The sequence below is a fragment of the Polypterus senegalus genome, chromosome 13, assembly GCF_016835505.1.
Source record: "Polypterus senegalus isolate Bchr_013 chromosome 13, ASM1683550v1, whole genome shotgun sequence".
Classification (NCBI taxonomy): Eukaryota; Metazoa; Chordata; class Cladistia; order Polypteriformes; family Polypteridae; genus Polypterus; species Polypterus senegalus.
The window spans coordinates 51,053,820-51,076,019 of record NC_053166.1 but is presented as its reverse complement, the minus strand read 5'-3'; the positions used below and the strand labels follow the sequence as shown (position 1 = coordinate 51,076,019).

At 40.1% G+C, this 22,200-nt stretch overlaps 2 protein-coding genes across 2 annotated transcripts in view; both read left to right on the top strand.

Annotated features, from left to right (window-relative positions):
- The window catches only part of zmp:0000001268 (CYTL1 domain-containing protein), a 173,489-nt gene extending 162,203 nt beyond the window's left edge, over window positions 1–11,286 (top strand). Inside the window, exon 4 of the mRNA XM_039774523.1 lies at window positions 10,962–11,286. Coding sequence (XP_039630457.1) covers window positions 10,962–11,024 — 63 coding nt within the window. The 3' untranslated portion in view covers window positions 11,025–11,286. The remainder of the gene's footprint in view (window positions 1–10,961) is intronic.
- Window positions 11,287–16,462: 5,176 nt separating this feature from the next.
- Window positions 16,463–22,200, top strand: part of stk10 (serine/threonine kinase 10) — a 125,853-nt gene continuing 120,115 nt past the window's right edge. The window contains exon 1 of the mRNA XM_039776404.1: window positions 16,463–16,965. Within this exon, the coding sequence (XP_039632338.1) occupies window positions 16,810–16,965 (156 nt within the window). The 5' untranslated portion in view covers window positions 16,463–16,809. The remainder of the gene's footprint in view (window positions 16,966–22,200) is intronic.

Genomic DNA, 22,200 nt, shown 5'->3' with positions numbered 1-22,200 from the left:
GTTATTTTTGAACTTTTAACAACCTTCATCCCATTTCTGGACCTGTACAGGCCAAAGACTGTTTTTGATTAGGGGATAGACCGCCTATGGTGAGGTCTAATTTTGGTCCACATGGCAGGATTACCCAACACACACATTCATGCTGCTGTTTTACCTTGTTTTTCTTAAATGTTTTTTGATCTTGATAAAATTTTCTTTGGAATGTGTTAAAAATGTATTGGGATTTTGAAACTCTGAGAATTAATTTTTATTTTTTATGCACATTATGATTTGGTACTTGTTATTTTATGTCAGTGTCATGTTTTGAAAATTCCACAACACCATGTTGTCTTGTGATGTGCGCTGCCACTTTTGGTATCCGTTGCCACGATGCGGTGGCCATTTGTTAGGTGCTGATGACCTGAACTCACATAGTGTGACCTCATTGACATAGCTGAGCTTAAACCAGCGTTGTGTGTCTTGTAGTTGTCTAGTTTGTCCTTATTCTACACATGCATACTAAAAAGCTTCTGGTTTGAACTTTCTGGTATAGACCCTTTGACTTTGATTTCTATTCTTCATTTTGACTTAAGCACATGAATGTTTGTCTATTTAGTATGACACCTCCTTGGTTTTTTGACTGCAGTTCATCTCCTTGACCTTTTTCAATTTTGTGGCGGTACACATACTGTATATGATGAATTTGAAAATGTGTATTGGTTTTGTGTAATTTCTATCCTCTTCAATACATGTTTATATTGTTATTAGCATTTTGTTCTATATTCAAGGTATTATGAAGTTCTTAATTGTACTTTTGACAAAACATTCTGTTTTGTACATGTTATATTTGATTGGTGTATTATGTTTGGTGCTGTGATGCCATTTTGTTTTGTCATGGTCATTGGCATTTTGTACTGCCAGTGTTTTGCAGCAGCAGGTTGCTGTGCAGTGGTTACTAGACGTCATACCCACGTGACATCATTTGTGTGACAGTATTTAAACCTACTCTGATTTGGAGAAGAGACAAAGAGAGGACGTAGTGAAAGTCAAAACCAGACGAGCAAAAAATCTCAACAAAAGTAACTAGACGTGCACCAAAAAATCAAAGCCAAAAATTCAGAGCAAAGGTTGATACCAGAAGAATACTTGAAGTAGAATTAGCTAGTAGTAGAAGTAGCACACAAAAAAAGTTGTTTTTAATCCACAAACTTGGATTAGGAGTTGCTCTGATTACTGACCTTTTAACCCGGTAGATGATTGATATTGGGGTCATGACCCCTGTAACCCCACCCTTAACAACAGCTGCAAGCTACCTAGTAATGGGTAGACAAAATAGAAATGCCCTTTATAAATAAAATGACAATTCAAAATAAATATTCATAACTTGAATGATGCAGTAAGTCAAAATTATGAAAATTAGAATCTAGAAAAAAAAAATCTAGAATTAGATTTGTGTGCTAGAAAAACTCAAATTGAGAGTTTTCAGTTGAACGAAAGACATGAGGAAAAATGTATAGAACATTAATCAATGGGCATTTCACAACAAAACTGCCACCACAGAGTCCAAGATTCTAGATATTGTAGCGGTGTACAAGTGATTTTGAAATTGTTCTACCAGCAACATTTCTTTAATTTCAATTTTTGGTTTGGCCTCCTGTTATCTGAGATTAGCCAGCCTTTAAACTTTTCCTGCTTGCCAGACAGTTCACTGTGAATCTCCCATTCCACCTCATGTCAGGTGTGCTCTGTTGTTTAAAGATCTAGGGACTGTGCAGAGTAAACTGAAGCCATCATCATGTTTGTTCAACCAGCTTGTGATGATGTGTGCTTACTGACATCCATTTAAGAAAGTGTAGACGGTGGCCATTAAGGGAGGCCCATGTTCAGCAACAGTGCTACAGTATACCATGGATTCAAATGATGTTTAGCTGGTGTGTGTGCCAGGAAAACATTCTCCAAACAATTGCACTGCCACAACTAGCCTGCACAGTTGACATAAGGCAGTTTGAATATCTGGTTTCTCATGTTGCTTGCTCTGAATTCTAACCCTACCATCTACATGTCACAACAGTAACTGAGATTCCTCTGTCTAGACAGAATTCTTCCAGTTTTTTGTTGTCCAGTTTTGGTAATCACAGACCTGTTTGCAGCTTTATCTCCCTGTTCATGGCTGACATGTATCCACTGTGGTTTTCTGTTGCTGTATCCACTTGAAGACTCAATGCACTGTGCATTCCAAGAGATCCTTCTGCATCTTGTGTTTAGTCCTTTAGCTCTGGCTATTCCCTCTGACCTCTTTACATTTGCTCATGTAACTGCTGTTCACTGGATGTTTTTGTTCACCACACCATTGTTTTTAAACTCTTAAAACTGCTCTACATGACAATTCCAGGAGAAGCAGGTGTCTCTGAAACCACAATGTCTGGCACCAACAGCCACACATGTCACTGTCAAAGTTGCTTAGATCAGGTTTCTGGCTTATTTGAGTGTTTAATTGTACAACAACTAAAACTCCTGACCATGAGTGCATACTGTTTTATATACACTACTAGCTCTGCTTCCCATATAATACGGGTTGAAACCTCAGCATTAACACTTGCAGTGCACCACGCAATGCATACATCACTGTTATATGCTGTTCGGTGTGGGATTTGTAAAAGCAGAGTTAATGTTTGTGATGTGCCATCTATTGGAATGACAAATACATTTCATTTTATTACTAAACTAGGGGGCTCCTCCCCATGCTTGTTTCGCTCTCACACCCCCAGGTTTGGTTAACCAGATATACAATTTAAAGAGATTGTTATTTTCATGGGAATTGTTACATATGCATTATTTTCACTTTTACTTTAAAATTTCAGTAAAACAATATTTGGAATTAGCTTTTCTTCAAGGTCGCATTGAATTTTGATTCCGTGTTTGGACTTACATCGTGAGAATGCAACTTATAACTGCCCGTGAGTGAATTTAGTTTCTTTATCTCTAATAAATTACCTGACTTTTTCAAATGTTTGTCCTTGCTCTTTCTTCTTTGCTTAGTCTTTGACGTGTCTAGAATGTATAAAATTATTGTCCTGATAAAATTTATAAGAACCGAGAGCACAGGAAGTGTGTCTGACAAAAGCATTCACACAACTGAGAGGTTAGATAACCATGGTCTTGTTTGAAAATGGTTGTAAGTAGGGTGTGACTTAAAAGAATCTAATGGCAAAAGTCTCATGGGACTTCATTCCAAAAAGTCTCTCAAAAAGTCACATCTTGTCCCAAGATTTTTTTATTATAATAGAGAGAAATGTGACACGCCATCTGTTAGAATGATAGGGACATAGCAACCGGACGGATGCACAGACAGACACACAGACACTCATCTTTTTTTTATGCTAGGTATTGAGCTGTAGCTACAAGACTGATTGTGTGAAGGAACAGACTGCTAGTGTCAATGAGAAGTGGCCATTAATTATATATCTCTATTTACATTCATCTTAAAGTGTAATAAAAAAATATGTGCCAAAAATGATTTTTCTTGTGTAACTACAGTCAGAAACAGAATAAATCTAGAGAAACACTGCACCGCCATTATTAACTAATCCAACTGTCTATCCAGTCCTATTCTGTTCAGGTTAATGAGGGGTCAGAGCCTTCCTGGCAGCAACAGGCCCACTGCAAAGACTGATGAACAATTCATCATAGAGTTCATGTGCAACATTCCAAGGAATACAAGTAAATACAGTATATTTATTTTTTGAAGAAATATATTTATTGGTTTGGAAAAGTAAGATTCAATTACTTCTAAACAATGTAATGAGAAGTCAAGTAAAATGACACAGTACTTCTAAACAGTGTGAATGGGAGCAGGTTTCAAGAAGCAGTAATACATTAGTTCAATCAAGCTAGCCCTCGGATGGTGCTGTAAAGTAAAGTTTCATCAAAACTAAAATAGTTTTTAAGAACTCCCCTTTTCAACCAATAGCAAAACCAGCTTTATTCAGCTTGAAACAGGAACAGCACGGTTATTTTTTGTAGCGGGATCATCCGCTCTCCTATACACAGACACAGCAATCTGTCAGGGTCATGGCCAAGTAATACTGTTCCCTGCATTTATAGTGTTCCTTGCATCACTCATTGAACACAAACGTGATCGGCTTGGATTTGCTGTTGCCGCAAGCCGCTACGGCGCAGGGAGCCTGTGGTTGCCCCATCAACGGGTATGCTGTCTTCCACGGATGTGGTGATCGCACTTCGGGACACTCTTTGTAGAGTTATCCCAAAAGAGTTTAGAAACCTTACAGCCATTTTCAGTTTATGCTGGATATGATGCTATAACTGCATGCTTTTATTTGCCATGTAATGTGCGTATCACATGACATGAAACCCTCCCATTATATTTATTTTGTCTCTATAGTCACAGTGGCCCAGCTGCTGTGGCTCAGGCTGATGCTGTTCCTTCGTCCATCAAGTTGCTCTTATGCCTTCTGTTCCTGATTAGACAAATCCTAGAGTGATTTGCACTTTTGCCCCTATCCATCTTGGCACAGCTTTATGTATAACAAGCAGGCAGACATTCACGCCGGTAACATTCAAAGTGAAACATACTGGGACATGGTGTAGCAGTGCATTTTGTTCAAGGGTTCATTCTGTCTAGTAATATTCTGTATATATGCTGAAAATCCATTTCATTGCAATTAGCCCAGCCATCATGGAATAAGTTGGAGTAAAAGGTGAAGCAGCTGATATTTTCCAAAAAGCCCAAGCTCAATACAGCAGCCCATGTTTTGATGAGCCAAGGCTATTTGAAAAATGCTTCTTGTCCAGGTAACCTGGCAAAATGAAAATCTCCTTGGCCAACTGCAAACAGATGAATTTTCAATTTGAGTACAACACACTTAAGGCAAATTCACTGTTAAAGAAAACAAACATCCTTATCTCTCAGAGTGTCTGCCAGGGGTCTGCAGCTGTTACAAGAGGTCATTCTGCTCTGTCCGTGGTCTGAATGTGACATTTCTATTTCTTTACACGACAGTTTTAGTTTGCAAGTGTGTCCGATGCCACCATGTAAGTTAAATATTACACACATCAGTTCTGGTCTCTAGAGGGGGCTTTAGAGTCAAACTCAAATATTGCCTGTGAGGCAAAAATAAGTAAAAGGAAAAATCTGTTCCTTTACATGAGAGTTTTACTGGGTTAGTAGGTTTGTATGCCCAGAACCTCCATATCTGGCAGATACTACATTTTTACTATGTGCTAGCTTACAAAGGCCTGGTGGGAATTATTCATTTTGCATCTTGTATTGTACCTCAACATACGTATTCTTGTAGAGCGAGCTCAGCTCAGGGTGAGTGAATGAATTATACCTGTGCACAGGAGTGAACGTCAGCTCAGAAAATAATTAATTTGCATTAAGTCAAATTGGCTGCTGCCAGCAATGAGTGTCAGTCAGTCGTCAGCAGTAATCACACCACAGCAGTAAATTATGAAATAGTTTTTTTCCAAAATAACACCTTCACTACTTTGGGTCCATATCCCCTACCTTGAGATGGATGAGCTACAACAGCAGAAGACAATGTCAGGTTCCACTCCTGTCAGCTAAGAACAGAAAGCCGAGGCTGCAGTAGGCACAGGCTCACCAAAACTGGACAGTTAAAGACTGGAAAAACATAACCTGGTCTGATGAATCTTGATTATAATATTGTACCAACAACATGAATCAATGCATCCACCCTGCCTCGTGTCAAATGGTCCATGCTTGTGGTGGTGGAGGTATGGTGTGATGAATGTTTTCTTGGCACACTTTGGGCCCATTAATTCCAATCAATCATTGCTTGAATGTCTTGGAATATTGAGTATTGTTGCTGGTCTTGTGCATCCCTTCATGGTCACAATTTACCCATCTTCTAATGGCTACTTCCAATGTGATAATCCACAACTGGTTTCATGAACATGGCAATGAGCTCAGTGTTCTTCAGTGGCCTTACCAGTCAGTGGACCCGAGTCCAGTAAAATAACTTTGGGATGTGGTAGAACGGGAGATCCACAAATCTGCAGTCATATCAACATGGACCAGAATTTCAGAGGAATGTTCCCAACATCTTGCAGAATCCATGCCAAAAAGGATAAGCTTTTTTGGAGAGCAAAAGTTGGCATTTCCACTTTAAGTATAACATGCCTAATAATTTTTTCAGCGAGTGTACATGCTGCTCTACTCAATTATTTTGGGCTCCTCTGAGTTCAACATTTGTTCTCTTACCCTCGGCCTCACTCCAACCATTTCTCTTTTCTTTCATTTACCATTGCTCTCTAACAATGCCCCCTAAATAAGAAATATCTGACTCCCTCTGACCGGATAACTGCTATGAGCTGGCATAATGCCACTCACTAATACCACTGAATATTGAGAACCAGAATTAGAATGTGTTTCAAAGAGCTTTTCTCTCTTCTTCTTCTTCTTCTTCTTCTTTTGGCAGCTCCCGTTAGAGTATGCCACAGCAGATCATCCAAAATTGTTGTCCACATATTGATTTGGCAAAATTTTATACTGGATGCCCTTCCTGACGTAACCCTCCCCATTTATCTGGGCTTGGGAGCGGCACGAACAAACACACTGGTTTGTGCATCCCCTGTGGCTGGGATCAAAGAGCTTTTCTATCACAATGAGAAAATGTTAAATGACACACAAAACCGCTGAAACACTTGTCTTATGGAAGAAATTATTTACATTACTGTTAGGCTGATTGTTAACTTTTGTTTTAGCTCTTCTTTATGATGTCCAATACTTCCAGATTCGTTGATTTTTGCCTGTGTATCTTGGATTACAGTTATGAAGCCATTTCAAACACTTGTCTAATGTGCTTTAAATAAAAATCTATCTATCTATCTATCTATCTATCTATCTATCTATCTATCTATCTATCTGTCTGTCTGTCTGTCTATCTGTATGTCTGTCTGTCTGTTTGTCTGTCTGTCTGTCGTGCAAAACTAAATATTCATAAGTAACTTAAAATGGAGCAATAAAAGCTCTCACTACAGTCTTGATGTCAGCGTGAAGGCAGACAGGGAAACCTGTCAGGGACTTCAGTGTCACCATGGCTTTGTTTGAAGGCATTCCTATTAGTGAGGGTTTCACTAATGGATTAGGAACCAAAACGCTCATAAAATTTCGGAATCCTCAGAAATAAAGGTGCTGGAAATTAAACTGAATCCAGGCTTACCTGTGTTATTTTTATTCTGCTATGTGTAGCAGTGTGGGACACAGTGGTGCAGTGTTTACTGTTGTAGCCTCACAATTCCAGAGCCCACTTTCTGTGGCATGTTTGCATGCTCTCCCTTTGTCTCTGCAGGTGTTCCCTGAGCAGTGCAATTTCCTCTCACACCCCAAAGATATGCAAGTTTAGGTTAACCAGCAGTTCTGAACTGGCATTGTGTGAATGAGAATGTCCTCTGGTGGGCTGGCATTGCTTCACTGCAGCCTTGTAATGAACTAAGCAGTTTCAGAAAATGAGAAATAAATTACATGTCTATAGTGATCAGAGCCTGTAGTAGTAAAACTCCACATGGCAGGTGCCTTTTCTCGGCGTGTTCTTCTGTCTCCCGTCTGGATAAGGCTAAGGCCCCCCACAACTGTGAGTCTGGGCTGGAAAGTGAACAGACGGACTGAAAATGGGCATCCAGCATTAGACTAAAGCAATTGAAATATGAGGAACATTGTGTTCTTGTCAAACTCATTTTTTTGTGAAATAATAATTTGATTAAAAAAAATCATCACATTACTTCATTGTTTTAATAAGAAACAGGTCTGCTTTGTGGAAAAGACTGACAAGATATCCTGAGGACACTGGCACACCAGGGGAGGTCAAGACATTTAAGTCCTTCTTGCTTATTTAGTTTATTTAGAAAAAAAATATTTTCTACCAGTCATTTCATGAAACATGCAAAGATGGTGAAAATTAAAATATATAATGTATTGCTTCCAAATTAAGATGCACTTTTGTCATATGTTTCCAAAGTTAGAATTGGGGTACTTCTAAAATTTGAGGTGTTTCAGTGGCACACCTCATAAGGCCTTCTGCAGCTAAACACAGTAGACAAAGTAAGCCCAGGATTGTGAAAGGGAAAACTAATCGATCTACCAAGGGAAATTGATTAAATGAAAGGAAATAAAAAATACTGCTATATCTACTGTTAGTTTATGTATGTGCCAGTATTCTGTTTATCTCAAAATCAGCTTTGTAAAGGCGGTTGCATCTTAAACTGGGAGTGGTATGGTGTGTGCGATTTACTTTGAAGACCATGGCCAGCTCCACCATTTAAGGTAAACTAGACGATGGCCCAGGTCAGCAAAGTTTTGGGGACACATTTTTTAAATAATTCAGGGTCTGACTTAGAAATGGTTGTACTCAACACAACTGCCTGACTCCCTTTAATTGTACTATTCATCCATCTGTTATCCAACCTGCTATATCCTAACTACAGGGTCACGGGGGTCTGCTGGAGCCAATCCCAGCCAACACAGGACACAAGGCAGGAAACAAACCCCAGGCAGGGAGCTAGCCCACTGCAGTTAACTGTACTATATAGTAATTTAATATTATTTTCACATACTAGCAATATAAATATCAAAGTTTAATAAGCAACACAGGCCTTTTTTGGGAGTGGTCTTTCATATCCCAGGATGCACTGCATTCAGCTTCACAGAGTGATGGTAGGTGCAAATTAATATTTTTACCTTTGTTGTGGTCATGTTTCCCTTTGTCTCTATTTCCTTATTTTGACACTGGCCTGATGTAGCTTTTGGACAGATACATACTATATGTATTTCTCTCGTTGTTTCTTCCCATGTTTTGTAAGCACTGCGTGTTGCCATTTAGAAGGAATTATGTGCCTGTTGTGAGTCCTGACAGGATGAGGAACACAAATACTTGGAAGCTGGAATTTCACCTAATCGCTGAACTGGTCTGCATACGCTTTAACACCTTGGCATTTGTTAAATTTCATATTTAGTATTATATTATTACGATTATCATTATTCAACATCAGCATCCAGTGATTGCTGAGATAGGCTCCAACTGCCCTGGATAAGTGGGCAAAGAGAATGGATTCATGAATAATTTGTGAAATTAAGAAAAATTATAAGAAAACTCTATCATACTTTTTAAAGCTGTTATTTTTTAAAAAAAAAAACTACTGTCAAACAGTTAACTTATTTATAATGTTACTTTGGTACATTTATATATACAAGGGGTATTCAAATATAAACAAGAATTTATGAGCTACATTTTATTTATTGAATACAATGAAATGACGTACACACTATATTTCTATGTAGTCTCCTGCCACTGCAATTCACTTGTTCCACCGCTCAGGAAGCTTCTTAATCCCTGAAGAGTAGAAGTCTTTGACGGCATGTTGACCCATTCTTACACAGCATCAATAACCTTCTTGATTGACTTGAATTTCTTCCTTCCTAAAAATTCCTTAAATGGACCGAAGACATGATAATCCCTTTTTGAATGACTTGCACCAATCATACACTCTAGACTGAGAGAGACACTCATCCCCAAACTGACTTTTAAGTTTCGAAGAAATCTGAGATGGAATGACTCCTTCATTTGTCATAAATGTAATAATAATTTGCTGCATAACACTACTTTGTACCTCCTGCTCCGACATGTTGATTACAACTGATAGGAAGGGGGGAAAGAGCAGCAAGCACTACTAACGACACCTTCAAACATGCATGTGTTTGTCCAATGAGCCATGTCTACCTTGCACTCTTTATAAGAAAAGAGCATGAAAATTCCTGTTTTTAATTGAACGCCCCTCATATTATACTTGTTTATACCCGCGGGAAGTGTTACCACCATGTGCTTGCTGGTACTGGCCCTGCTGTCCCACAGCCCTGCTCTGGATAAGTGGGTTTAGAAGATGATTGGTTGGTTGGATCGATCTGCACCACCACCACCTGATCAAAGCACTGTGATGTTCCTACATTGATGGATTTAAGGCCAGAAGCCATCATCAAGTTCTTCCATGTGAACTCTGAATACAATAAGTGCTGACTGAGGTCATTTATGTTAGGTAGCCTCGGACCCCAGCAGATTTAATTCTGGAGTTTTTTTGGGGTTTTTCTTTTCTGTCTTCCCTGGCCATGTTAGTGTTCCCTAATTCTATTTTCTTATTTATTTTGTCTTTTTTCTCTTTCTTCAACATGTAAAGCACTTTGAGCTATATCATTTGTATGAAAATGTGCTATATAAATAAATGTTGTTGTTGTTGAATGGATGAACTTTTGTATTTGCACATTATTTAAATATACAGAGTTCTGAAATGCTAAGTCAAATGTACATTCATTTACCTGCTACTTGTAGTAAACTGCTAGTTTTCATTTACTAAGAATTATGAAATTCATTAAAACAAACATACAGTATAAAAAATGTGGTCCACACAAAATATATTCAGAAATGAGAATATTTACTGTATAAATCAATGCATAGTTCATTTAATCTACAAGATTACAAGCAAAATTGTATATAGATAATAGAAAATCAAAGGTCAAAGATCATTAATCCTGAATTGTGTAACATAAGAGTTTCAGATCAGGGTGGTTAAGGGTGGGGGTGCCATGTACAGCTTCTCCTCGGGCAGCACATTAGAGCAGGCCCTGCTGAAGACTGTGGTTGGCACTTTATTATGACAGCTCCGGCAGATGAGCTTTTCTTCCACATGTCAGGTATGTCTGTGTCGGGCTTACTGGTGGCACTGTGTGATTGTGAGCCCTGTGATGGACCAGCATCTTCTTCAGGGTAATACCCTTCTTATATCCTAATGCTGCTCAGAATTTCAGAATAAAGATGGGTGAAATTTATGTAGAGGTTGAGCCTCAGAGGCTGGAAGGAGATGGCAGTAGGTTTATCTATCAATCAGTGGTTACCACACTCTTAAAATAACAGTAGTATGCTTTAACTCGGCCTGTGTTTTGTTTTTTCCAGGAACTTGTCTTTTACAGAGATGACTGTGCTGAACTAGAAAGAAAAGCAACGCATTACACCTAGGAAGAATTCTGCTTCTCACACACTCCCGATTTGTCGTAAGCAAGTTACGGAGAATGGAGTTAAGATTCCAGCAGACACCATAATCCTTCTGTAGAACGCTGCTATTGAATTTAGGCTTGTAACGTGGACATATATGGAGCACTGCAGCATGGCGCTGATGGCATCGTAAGCTTTTGTGATATAATGTCAATAAAATTACATTCTTCTATTTTGTGATGCTCTTTTAGTATTAAGTTAACAATAAACACGTTTTCTAATTCTGTATGTACAGTACACTTTTTTGCACAAATAATGTTAGCACTGCTCCTTCATTTGGTCCGGAATCTTGGTGTCAAATGCACCTATGTGTCTATGAGTTCTCTCCGTGTCTGCAGACCCTTTTTTCTTACTATCTCATTCTGTTTGTCTGGTAGGTGACTCCATATTGTCCCCTTACGATTACATGTATACATGTGAGTGAGTGGTGTGCATTGTGAGATGGACTAGTGGCTTATCCAATGTTTGTTCATACCTCACGTCCAAGGCTGCCAGTTCAAATCCCACTACAGCCTTAACCTGAATTAAGAAGGCTTGACAATGGAAGGATATGGTGATTTATCAGAGCATAGTCTTACATAAAAGTAAAACACATTCCTACAATTAGTAGCTTATTGGATGGTGTGCTGCGCCAGGATTAAGATTTAATCACACACATTTGCTGTTTCAAAGACCTCACCTTAGCCGCAATGCCCATTAAATGTGTGTTCACAAAGCTGGACATTTCTATTAAATTACATTTTTATTATATTCAGTTCTCTTCACAGTATCCAATGCAAATGTCAGCAGATCACATGTCCATTTTATTGTTAATCTTGGTTGGTAAATATTGTTGCTAAATACAGTACAAACTTCATTTCTCCATTGGAAAGCATTTTTAATTCTGTACAATCCGCACATTCCCTCCATGCTAAGATATGGCAAGTGGCATTTACAGCAGCTCTTCACATATAATTAATTTGCATGGGTACTCGAGGAGAGTGAAATGCAGGGATTAGCGAGCCTGTCGTCAAGCCCTCACAACAATCCAGATGGCTTGCTGTGTTGTACTTTGAAATTGTTACTCTGTGTGCAGCCACAAGGTGGCAGTTTTGAATAACTGATTGGGTGCCAATTTTGTGATGCAGAAAAAAGCAACTGGGAAACAAATTAATTACCACCTGGACGTGGCGGTGTGCCACCTTGACACCCAGTACTGCTAAGATAAGCACCCTTAATGGGATTAACTGGGTTTGAGAATGCTGTCCTGGCTTGTTACCCTGTGTTGTGCCCAGTGCTTCCAGGACGAGCTTTGGTCCCCCTGACAAACCTGAATCAGAGTAAGTGAGTTTGAGACTGTTAGATTTTGTGATGCTACAGTAAACTGTAAAAAGCATTAGATGGGTCCTGAGGACATGAATAAAAGTGGTGGGAGGTCTTCATTTTCATTTACTTCTTGTTCTGGTTCATCACTTTTTTAGATGAAGTCTGTAATTGTTCTGCCTAAGTTTTAAAAATCTGAGGGTCACAACTAGAAAAGACTGTCAGAAATCACAATTAACTGCATGCAGGTTGTTCTATGTGATCTTCTTTACATTTCTGGCGCATTACCCAAAGCTGCAGTGATGTGTGCACCCACTTGTTTCCTATGCAAATGTAAGGAATCACATTTTTAAGAGCCAACATACCATTGAATACTGTATAGAAAATGGCAAGAAATACAGCAAATGTACAGTTAAATTAATGACAATGATGTTACAAAGCTGTGATATGGACGGCCACGGTACCCATGCCATTTCAGTGTCGATTAGTATTTACTGTTGGCAAGAGACAAAGTATGTGAGCAAAATAAATTTATTGTCTGTGGACGACATGTAGTGGGCTGGCATCCCATCCAGTGTCTGTTCCTATCTTACGTCTATGGCTGGTAGGAAAGGTTATGTCCTCCCACTCTCCTGATTTGGATTAATCACATTTTACAGTGAAATGCTAAAACTTCTGTCTCAGAATCTGTTCACATACTATACTATACTCTATAATGTTTAGATAGAGGCAAACATTTAGCTTGTTACAGACTCTAAAGACATATTTTAACATACAACAACCACCACCCTCAAATACACACAAGAATTACGAAAAAGAAGAAAACTTCTGACTTGCCTAAAGATAAGAGAAAAGCCACTGTGAGACACTATAAAAGTGTGTAGCTGTAGGTCCGAGGGAGCGCCATCGCGTCAGAGGATGTATTAAAAGAGCACAGTCTCCTAGGACTCTGGCCTTCCTTAATGTGACTTCACACACTTCATTGTTCAACCCAGCGGGTCACTTTACTGATTGGGTTGCATTTTCATAGCTCACTCTGAGTACCTACAACATGTCTCAAATATAAAGATACAGCTGTCTTCTGCTCTCAGATCTTCTGGTGGAGCCTACATCAATTCCTACATAACAAACGCTGTTGTAACTTCTACACATCTTCACTAAATGTTTCCATTCGACACACAATTCATTAAGCTGTCAGCTGTTTTGTTGTGCTCTATGTATTGTTAAACATAAATATTCAGTGTGTGGTATACATAATAGTTCTCATTTCTGTCATGCCATGTCCTCCATTCTCCTCGTCTTGATCTCTGTGGATTTTACATGTTCAGTCTGTGCTCACCTGGATATCCAGTAGCTACTGCAATCTTCTCATAATTGCAACAAATCATAGGTTAGTACGCTCATAATTGGCATTCTTTAAATTCTTACTTGCATGTGCAAATCAACATGCAACACATGACTTCCCGGTGTAACAATTAGTGATCACATTGAAAATACCTTACTTGAAAAATTTCCGAACAAAATCATCATGGGATAGAACCCTAAGATATTCTTTGGTCTTTAGTCAAGAAGTATCCCGTCTTCTGAGAAACAAAAGTGCCCATGGGCAGCACTTCATGAAATGTGACAAAAGATCCTTTGCCTTAATTATTTGTTGAGATAAACTGGAGAAGGAGGTGAAATTAAAATCCATTTGTATACTAACACTTACCTTGCCTGGGCACCTTAAGGCATGGCACATCACATGACTTCTAACTGGAGGGGATATCAAACTTGAACTGGTCTTGCCACCTGAGGATGACAGATTACATGACTGGTGATCACTGTTGATGACAGTTTACACAACTCCATGATGACTTTTCAGCACTATTTCACATCGCCAAAGGATCACAATCGAACCACTTTTTCTGACAGGCAGTTACGTGCCACCTAACAGAGCTGGTGCTATAGAAATACTTTCTAGATAAGGCGAGTTAACCACAATCTTGGCCCTCTTTCTTTCTTTTTTTTTCCATTCCGTCATGGTAAAACAAAACACCCAGGTTTCTTATTCTTCTTTATAGAAATATTTATCACTTTTAACTGTACAAGTTTCTAAAATCCTGACTGTTCTTTGTTTATTGTTTGCCCATCTTCTTCCAACTACCCACTGCATTTTGTTCTCAGGTCTCCACAAATGCTGAAGGATACTTAGCACACTCAGCAAAGACATGGCAGTCATTAGTTAACAGTTGACAGTCTGATGCTTTTTAAAGAAGTGAATGTCAACCTTTACCTTCTCTATTTATATTCACTTTACAAATGAAGACGAGTATTTCATTCTGAGTTCATTGGCCTCTCTAAATGGTAGAGTTTGTGCACCCCAGTTTATTCTGAAGTGGCCAGGCATCTCATACAGAAATGCTAACGGGACAGGTCATGACTTCTTATAAGACATAAAACATGCACTGAACATGAATGGATGGATGATCTGTAACAGAGCTAATTGAAGAGTTCAGTTCTAAAACTGTGAAAGTGCAAACCTTAAATTTCTCTGTGTTTACATTAATGAGGGTCTTACCTGGCCCCACAACACCACTCAATTGATAAAGAAGCCTCTACATTGTTTGTAATTCCTGAAAAGGCTAAAGACATTTGGCATGCCAGCCAGAACCTTTGGTGAAGTTTCCCAGGGGTACAATCGAGAGCATTTTTACCAATGCCATCACAGCTTAGTTTAGTAACTGCTCTGCACAGGTTCGCAGAACCCCAGAGCAGGTGGTCAGGCCTGCCCAAACCGCCTCAGGAACAGCTCCTGCAATGCCAGTGTCGTCAGGAGGGCTCATGGCATTATTAAGGGCAGCGCCCACCCCCAGCACAGTCTATTCACATTCCTACCATCAGAGTGTGAAATCAAGGACTACAAGATTACAAAATGTTTTGTATCCACAGGCATTTTGTGAATGATTCTCATCTGATACTTCTTCCCCTCACAATACTTGACTTTGCTGGCATGAACTGAATGTCCATCCATCCATTTTCCAACCCGCTGAATCCAAACACAGGGTCACGGGGGTCTGCTGGAGCCAATCCCAGCCAACACAGGGCAGGAACCAATCCTGGGCAGGGTGCCAACCCGCCGCAGGACACACACAAACACACCCACATACCAAGCACACACTAGGGCCAATTTAGAATCGCCAATCCACCTAACCAGCATGTCTTTGGACTGCAAACCCGGGTCTCCTAACTGCGAGGCAGCAGCGATACCACTGCGCCACCGTGCCGCCTGAACTGAATATTCAGCCACAAATTGTGTTGATTAGAGTTACTGATGAACGCATTGAAATCACTTCAGTTTTTTTTTTTAATCTGGCACCCCCTTACTCACCAGTACAAGAAAAATCCCACATATAACATACTATTTGACTCATCTTGATAATTAGTTGTGCAAGACATCAAGCTTTCTGACTATTTTAGACTATTTTTGGACTATAGTTTGTGCTGGAAATTACACCCTTATATTAAAGAGTAAACCAATACGTGTCTTCAGCAAAAATGATCAGAAGGACTTGAAGTTGTGCATGCCACATCAACTGACCCCAGCCGAAATGTTGTTCTGACCTCCAGCAATACTTTCGAGTCTGACAATGACAATGCTGTCGTGTCTGAATTTCGGATTCGAACTACACCAGGCATACACCCCAGGTGTATTTAACAACCCGCTGCCTGAAATTCAGGGTGTCTATTGGTGGGGATTTAGAGGGCGGAGCCTATCCAGGCAACACACCACGCATGGTACTCGGACGCGCAATCAACGCTTACTCGCCTAATTCAATCCTTCTGCCACTTAAATTTATTTATTACTTCAGTTCAGGCAGACACCGGGAGAACGTGCACACTTCACATACAAAAAATGTTAACTTTTCATTTGATTGACTCCATGTCAATGGTTGAGAAAACAAACTCGATGAAGGTGAATGATCTCTCCTTGGCCGATTTATGATTTTTGCGCACTTAAACTCTCAGAAACAGGATGTGGTGTGCAGAACTACACTTCCCACGATGCAGCGCGGCCTCGCGTTGGGTGGGGATTCCTTCCAAAGACTTGCAGAACGGTAACCCTGCTGCGCATTTTTCGAGCAGGTGGTGGCTGTGCTGCATGTGGGGAAGTTTTGCGCGGTCACTTTTTAATTCAGCTGCTAGCCAAGTCTATGACGCTACAAGCGGGCGCTTTAAGGATGTTAAAGACGGCAGCTCTCGGCAGTGTCAAGTTTAGCAGAGTTTAGTTCAACGCCGCTTGTTCTGCCTCTCATTCTACTGAGTAGCTTTGCGCTGCTCAGTCGCTTTGGACTACAGTACTGTCATGAGACAGTAAAGCAAGTGGGAGGACAAGAAGGACGAGCGTCGGCTTTTTCTATCAGTAGTTATTTTTTCTTCTCACCATTTGATCCAGAATCATTTAGTTATGGCTTTGGCAAAATTTAGCAAAATTTTGCGTCTCTCAAGTTTTGAGAAAAGAAGGTCGAAGCAGTACGAACACGTGCATAGAGACTTGAACCCCAACGATATCTGGGAGATCATCGGGGAGTTGGGAGACGGGGCTTTCGGCAAAGTGTACAAGGTAAGTGGGGTCCAGTTTTAAGTCGTAGGGCCATTCTGTGGGCTGAAGCAAGCTGTGTGACTGAGAGAAGAACCTTGGGGATATTTAGTGTGTTATAGTGACAATCCCATTCAGAGTTGACTGACTGGTGGTAGCTTTCTGTGTGACTTGGTGGATGTCAGCTGCAGAAACTGGACGAGGTATGATAGCAATAGACGTGCAACAAGGAATGACAAGAGGCGAGGTGAATCTGGTGACATGTTGGTGAATGGGGAGAGGAGCGTGGAAAGCTCTGTGCTAGCTGCGAAAAAGCCTCGTGTGGTTAAAGTGGAAGCTGCGCCACAAAGCCGCCTGAAGTTCACCCTCTTATTCTCTGAATATTCACTGTCTGAATGTGGAAGTAGTGGCTGACCCCCCCGAGAGGTTGAGCCGAGGGTGTGCCTATGAGCGTGCTGTGTGAAACAGTCGTGTGTCATCTGGGGTTGGTTTCTGCCATGCACCTGGTGCTGACTCCTCCTGTCTGTGTAATGGAAAAAGATGGTTTAAAAATGAATGGGTAGATAGACATTTGCAGCATTTATTAGCATTTCTGTCATTGAATGATTACATACATCTTTGTTGCATTTAGTTGCTTTCTTGTTTAGTCCAGTGATTTCTAGGAATTGGTGCCTCTGTGCACCTAACAGTAGGATCCAGTCAAATAAGAATCGTGTTTTTAGTTGAAAAAGATTACCCGATTGCTCATGATGCTGCAATAGAAGTACAGTGACTATTGCAGATGTCTTAACAGCCGAAGTGCCTGCTTCAATATCCTGCCCAAGTGTTGTCTGTCTGGCCTCCATGTGTTCGTATAGGCTTTCACTGGGTACTCATGTTTCCTCTTACTTCCTAAAGACACGATAGCAGACTGATTGACTGAGTGTGACTGTGCACTGCAATAGGCTGGAGGAGTCTCCTGCGTCGTCAGTGTCTTACACCCAATAATCCTGTCAGCCTCTTACTGTAATAAGTGCGTTTGGGAATGGATGGACAGCTCTCGCTACCTGATCGCACCGCAGATGAGCAAAATTGTGTCTAATATTAACATTTGTGTACATCTTGAACGAAAAGATGTTGAAGTCCAACAATAATTAGTGTAGAAGAACATCTAAATAAAACAAGTTCTGTATTTTATAACATTGTTATTTATCAGGCTGTCTAGAGTCGCAGTATGTTGCATGTTGGTTTGACATAAAAGTAAAAATGTCAGGGCACACTCTGTACACGTGACAATGTGGCTACCCCGGCTGCAGCATCATGTTATGCATGTTGCCACCTTCAGTGTGTTTTATACAAAAGCTGTTGACTTGGTTTCTTTTTCCAGCTCACCTTAGCCTGTAGGTGACCATAGCTAGTGGCTGCCAAGAGAAATTCATATGAGGAAGACTTTTGTAACTCTTCAGCAATATTGTAAGGTGATGAATGAGTACCTTGGAACTGGGCTGTCATGTAGATGAGTCTAAGACATACAGATGTTACGAAAGTCTACACATTATCTGTGTCATGTTATGGTTCAGCAGTGCCAAAGAGCAGCCATCTGAACAAATGCATGATGAAGCTGAGGACATCCATAATTTTCAAGTTCAATAAACAGACTGTCAAAAAAGGAACCAACATGCCTATAGATATCAAAGAACGTACTGGCGAGATGAATGTCATGTAATGAATGTATTTATTTTTCCTTTTTAACATGCTCAGAGCTTAATGTCATGCATCAAGGATGGATGCATGTGGCATTGATCCTACTGTTTTATGTGACAAAGGCTGTATGAACAGTTTAATTGGCAAGAGGAGACTATCCTATCGATCGATCGTTAAATTATGTGCATTTGGACTGGGGGTAATGGAGGAACAAGTAAAAATCAATGGAAGAACTTTACATGAACACAAGGGAGAATATGTAAACCACACAGGATACCCTGGTTAACTGTCAAACCATGCCCTGGCCTGCCAGACCAGGGTACTAGTACTTCTGAACCACTGATAGTGTTTTAGGTGTGTCATTTATGAATATGAAGTTCATTTCAATTCCTTCTGAATATTTTTGGCCAGTTAACATTAACGGTAATGTCTGCATTTTCTTTCATAGTAAAAGTATATGCCTGCTGCGGAAGCCGCTGTATTTGAATCACACTTTTTTACTATGCAAATATGAGGAGAACTTGGCAGACACCTCATAAAGTGGAAGTATTTCAGCCGATGATGCAAGTGTTGCCCCCAGCTATTCTGTGTAGTTTATGGTGGCACAGTGGATGGTGCCTTTGTGCTTGTCCCACACTTATTCACCATCTGTGTGGAGCCTGCATGTTTTCCTTGTCTTATTTTTCCTCTGGGTACAATTCAAAGGCATACACTTTAGGCCGACTGGTATTTCTTAACTAGTCCTGTGCTTATGATTTATGAGTTTTGTTTGGTGCTACAAGGATAGGCTCTAGCACCCTACAGTCTTTAATTGGATTAGTTAGCTGTGAGAGTGTGGAGTTACTTTTCAGAAAGTCTCACATTTTAACATATATTTCGTATGTGTGTGTATTTCACTTAATGGCTAACACTTTGGACTTGTCCACAATGGTGCTAATTCAGCCTCTACATTTGATTACCCGTTGGATTGGCAATTAACCTGTGCTTTAGCTATTACAAACATGATAGTTAATTGTAATATATCATGATTTTGCAAACCACCTGGGGAAAAGCTGCCTACCAAATTAATAATACAAATAATAATAACAATAGAGGCCTTTCAGCACTCCAGACACAAATTAAAAACAAATGCATATAGCAGCAGAATCGTATCCTACAGGGCCCACAAAAAGTATTCACCACCTTGGAGGTTTTCACATTTTATTGTTCTACAACATTGAATTTCAGTGCATTTAATTGGCTTTTTTGACATTAATCAGCAAAAAAGGCTCTTTAATGCTAGTGAAAACAGATCTCTACAAAGTGGTCCAAACAGATAATAATTGATCTCATAAGTTTTCACCCTCTTCACGGCAGTATTTAGCAGATGCACCTTTAGATTAGTTTAGACAGAACTTTATTTGGCCCCAGGGGAAAATCTGACTTATTTGCAGAAGCTCTTTAAATAATAAATACATAAATAGCTAGATAAGTAGGTAAATAAATACATAAGCATACACACACACTTTGGTCCAAACACACACCAGAATGACTATGAAGCAAGAAAATTAAAAAGAAAAAAGTTCTGACTTGCCATTCACAGGTATAAAGGAGCTCCAGTAGCTTTTCTTGACACATTCCTGCTAAATAATTCATTGGCTAAAAGTCCTCAGTGTTAGCGTGTGTCAGAGAGAGGATGTGCAGCAGTCTTCATAATAACACTCAGTTTTGTCTTCATGCTGTCTTTTGCTACTACCTCTAGGGTGTCCAGAGTGTGTTATGTAACTGAGTCTGCCCATTTAATTTGATTGTTGATTCGGTTGGCCTCACTTGAAATGATGTTACCAGTCCTTCACACCACTGCATAGAAAAGTTATAGAAGACTAAGGGGCTCCGCCCCCTGCTCACTTTGCTCGCCCACCCCCATGTTTGGTTTATTGGATATGCAATACAATACAATTTATTGTTGTGTAGCCCAAAATCGCACAAGAAGTGCCGCAATTGGCTTTGACAGGCCCCCAGCCTTGACCCTCTAAGAAGACCAGAAAAAAACTCCCCAAAAAAAACCATTGTAGGGGAAAAAAATGGAAGAAACCTTGGGAAAGGCAATTCAAAGAGAGACCCCTTTCCAGGTAGGTTAGGTGTGCAGTGGGTGTCAAAAAGAAGGGGGTCAATACAATACAATACGCAGATCAGAACAAATCCTCAATACAGTATAAAAATAAAAATTGTAGAAGTACGGAGTAGAATTTCACATTAGATGATATCAAATAATATGATTTGGATTTGTTTAGAGTCCTGGAGACCTCATTCATCAAGCTGCCTCTCCCATTTGGCCATTCCACATCTGAAATAGCGCCAATCCAATGAAGGACCCCTCTTTCCCATGATTCCTGCGATCCTCCATCAGGGATAACTTTACCTTAGGCAGGTGTGTGGTTACATCTCTTCCTCACCAGACGTGTAACGCTGCTCACGTTGTGAATGGGAGGGGCGGCTGAACGCACGCTAAGGATATACTGTCGCATCATCTGCTGTCTTCCTGCTGCTGGCGAGCTGCACATTTTGCTTGTCTTTTGTCGTTGTTTTTGTTTTAAGAGCTGGGAGCACATGATGCTTATCTGACAGATGCAATCCAACAACTGCTAGGGTTATATGTCTGTGGACTTGTTTTAAATGATGGCTCACTCCCTGGTCTCGCGTGACGTTGTAAAAACAATACTTGTCCTTTATTTACGGCCCCGGGCGTGGTTAAATTCTTTCTTGCAGGACGTATAACGCTGCTCACGTGCGTTGGGGGGGCTGTTGTCACGCTGCCCTTTGATTTTTTTTTTTAAAGCCTTTACAGCCGCTGTCCTTTTTCTACTTTGTGTCTCTGCTGCTTGTGTTGTGATCGCTTCTCCATCGTCATAAATTGTATTTTCTTTGAAATTAAACTTGTCATTGCTTTAACTGTTGCGGGTCCACAGATTCTCATAGTGTATGTTCCATTATTGTGTAAATCTGCGTTTTGTGCATTGAATGATGTGCACTGAGACACCTGTATCTGTGTGTGCTGCTTCCCTTTACACTACTGTTTTTTTTGGGTTTTTTTGCCCATTCTCTTTCATCTTGTGGTTCTTTTATTTGTCTTTCGTGATCTTAACGTGAAGATCACGTATTGTCTACTAGTCATTCATTCCACAGGATTTTTTTTTATAATCGAGAGATGTAAAGGATGTCCCCTCCCACATTAAAGGAATGTCATCTCCTAAAGAAAAAGAGTCTGCTCTGCCTTTTATTACGTAGTTCCTATACTGTATGTTCTGAGACCAATCCTACCTGTCATTAATGTGGACACCCCCCACATACTTATAGGGTTGGACCATCCACATCTTGAATAGTGGCCAGACATAGTCTCTTTGATGTGGTGAAGGTCAATAACCAATTCCTGAGTTTTGCAGATGTTAAGATGCAGGCAAGAAACAAGCTTTTCCACCTGACAACTATACTCTCTGTCATCTCCTTTATCAGTCCAAATCACAAGTGCAGAATTGTCTTGAGAATTTCTGCAAGTCACATGACCTGCTGTTATATTTATTGTCTGAGGTGTACAGA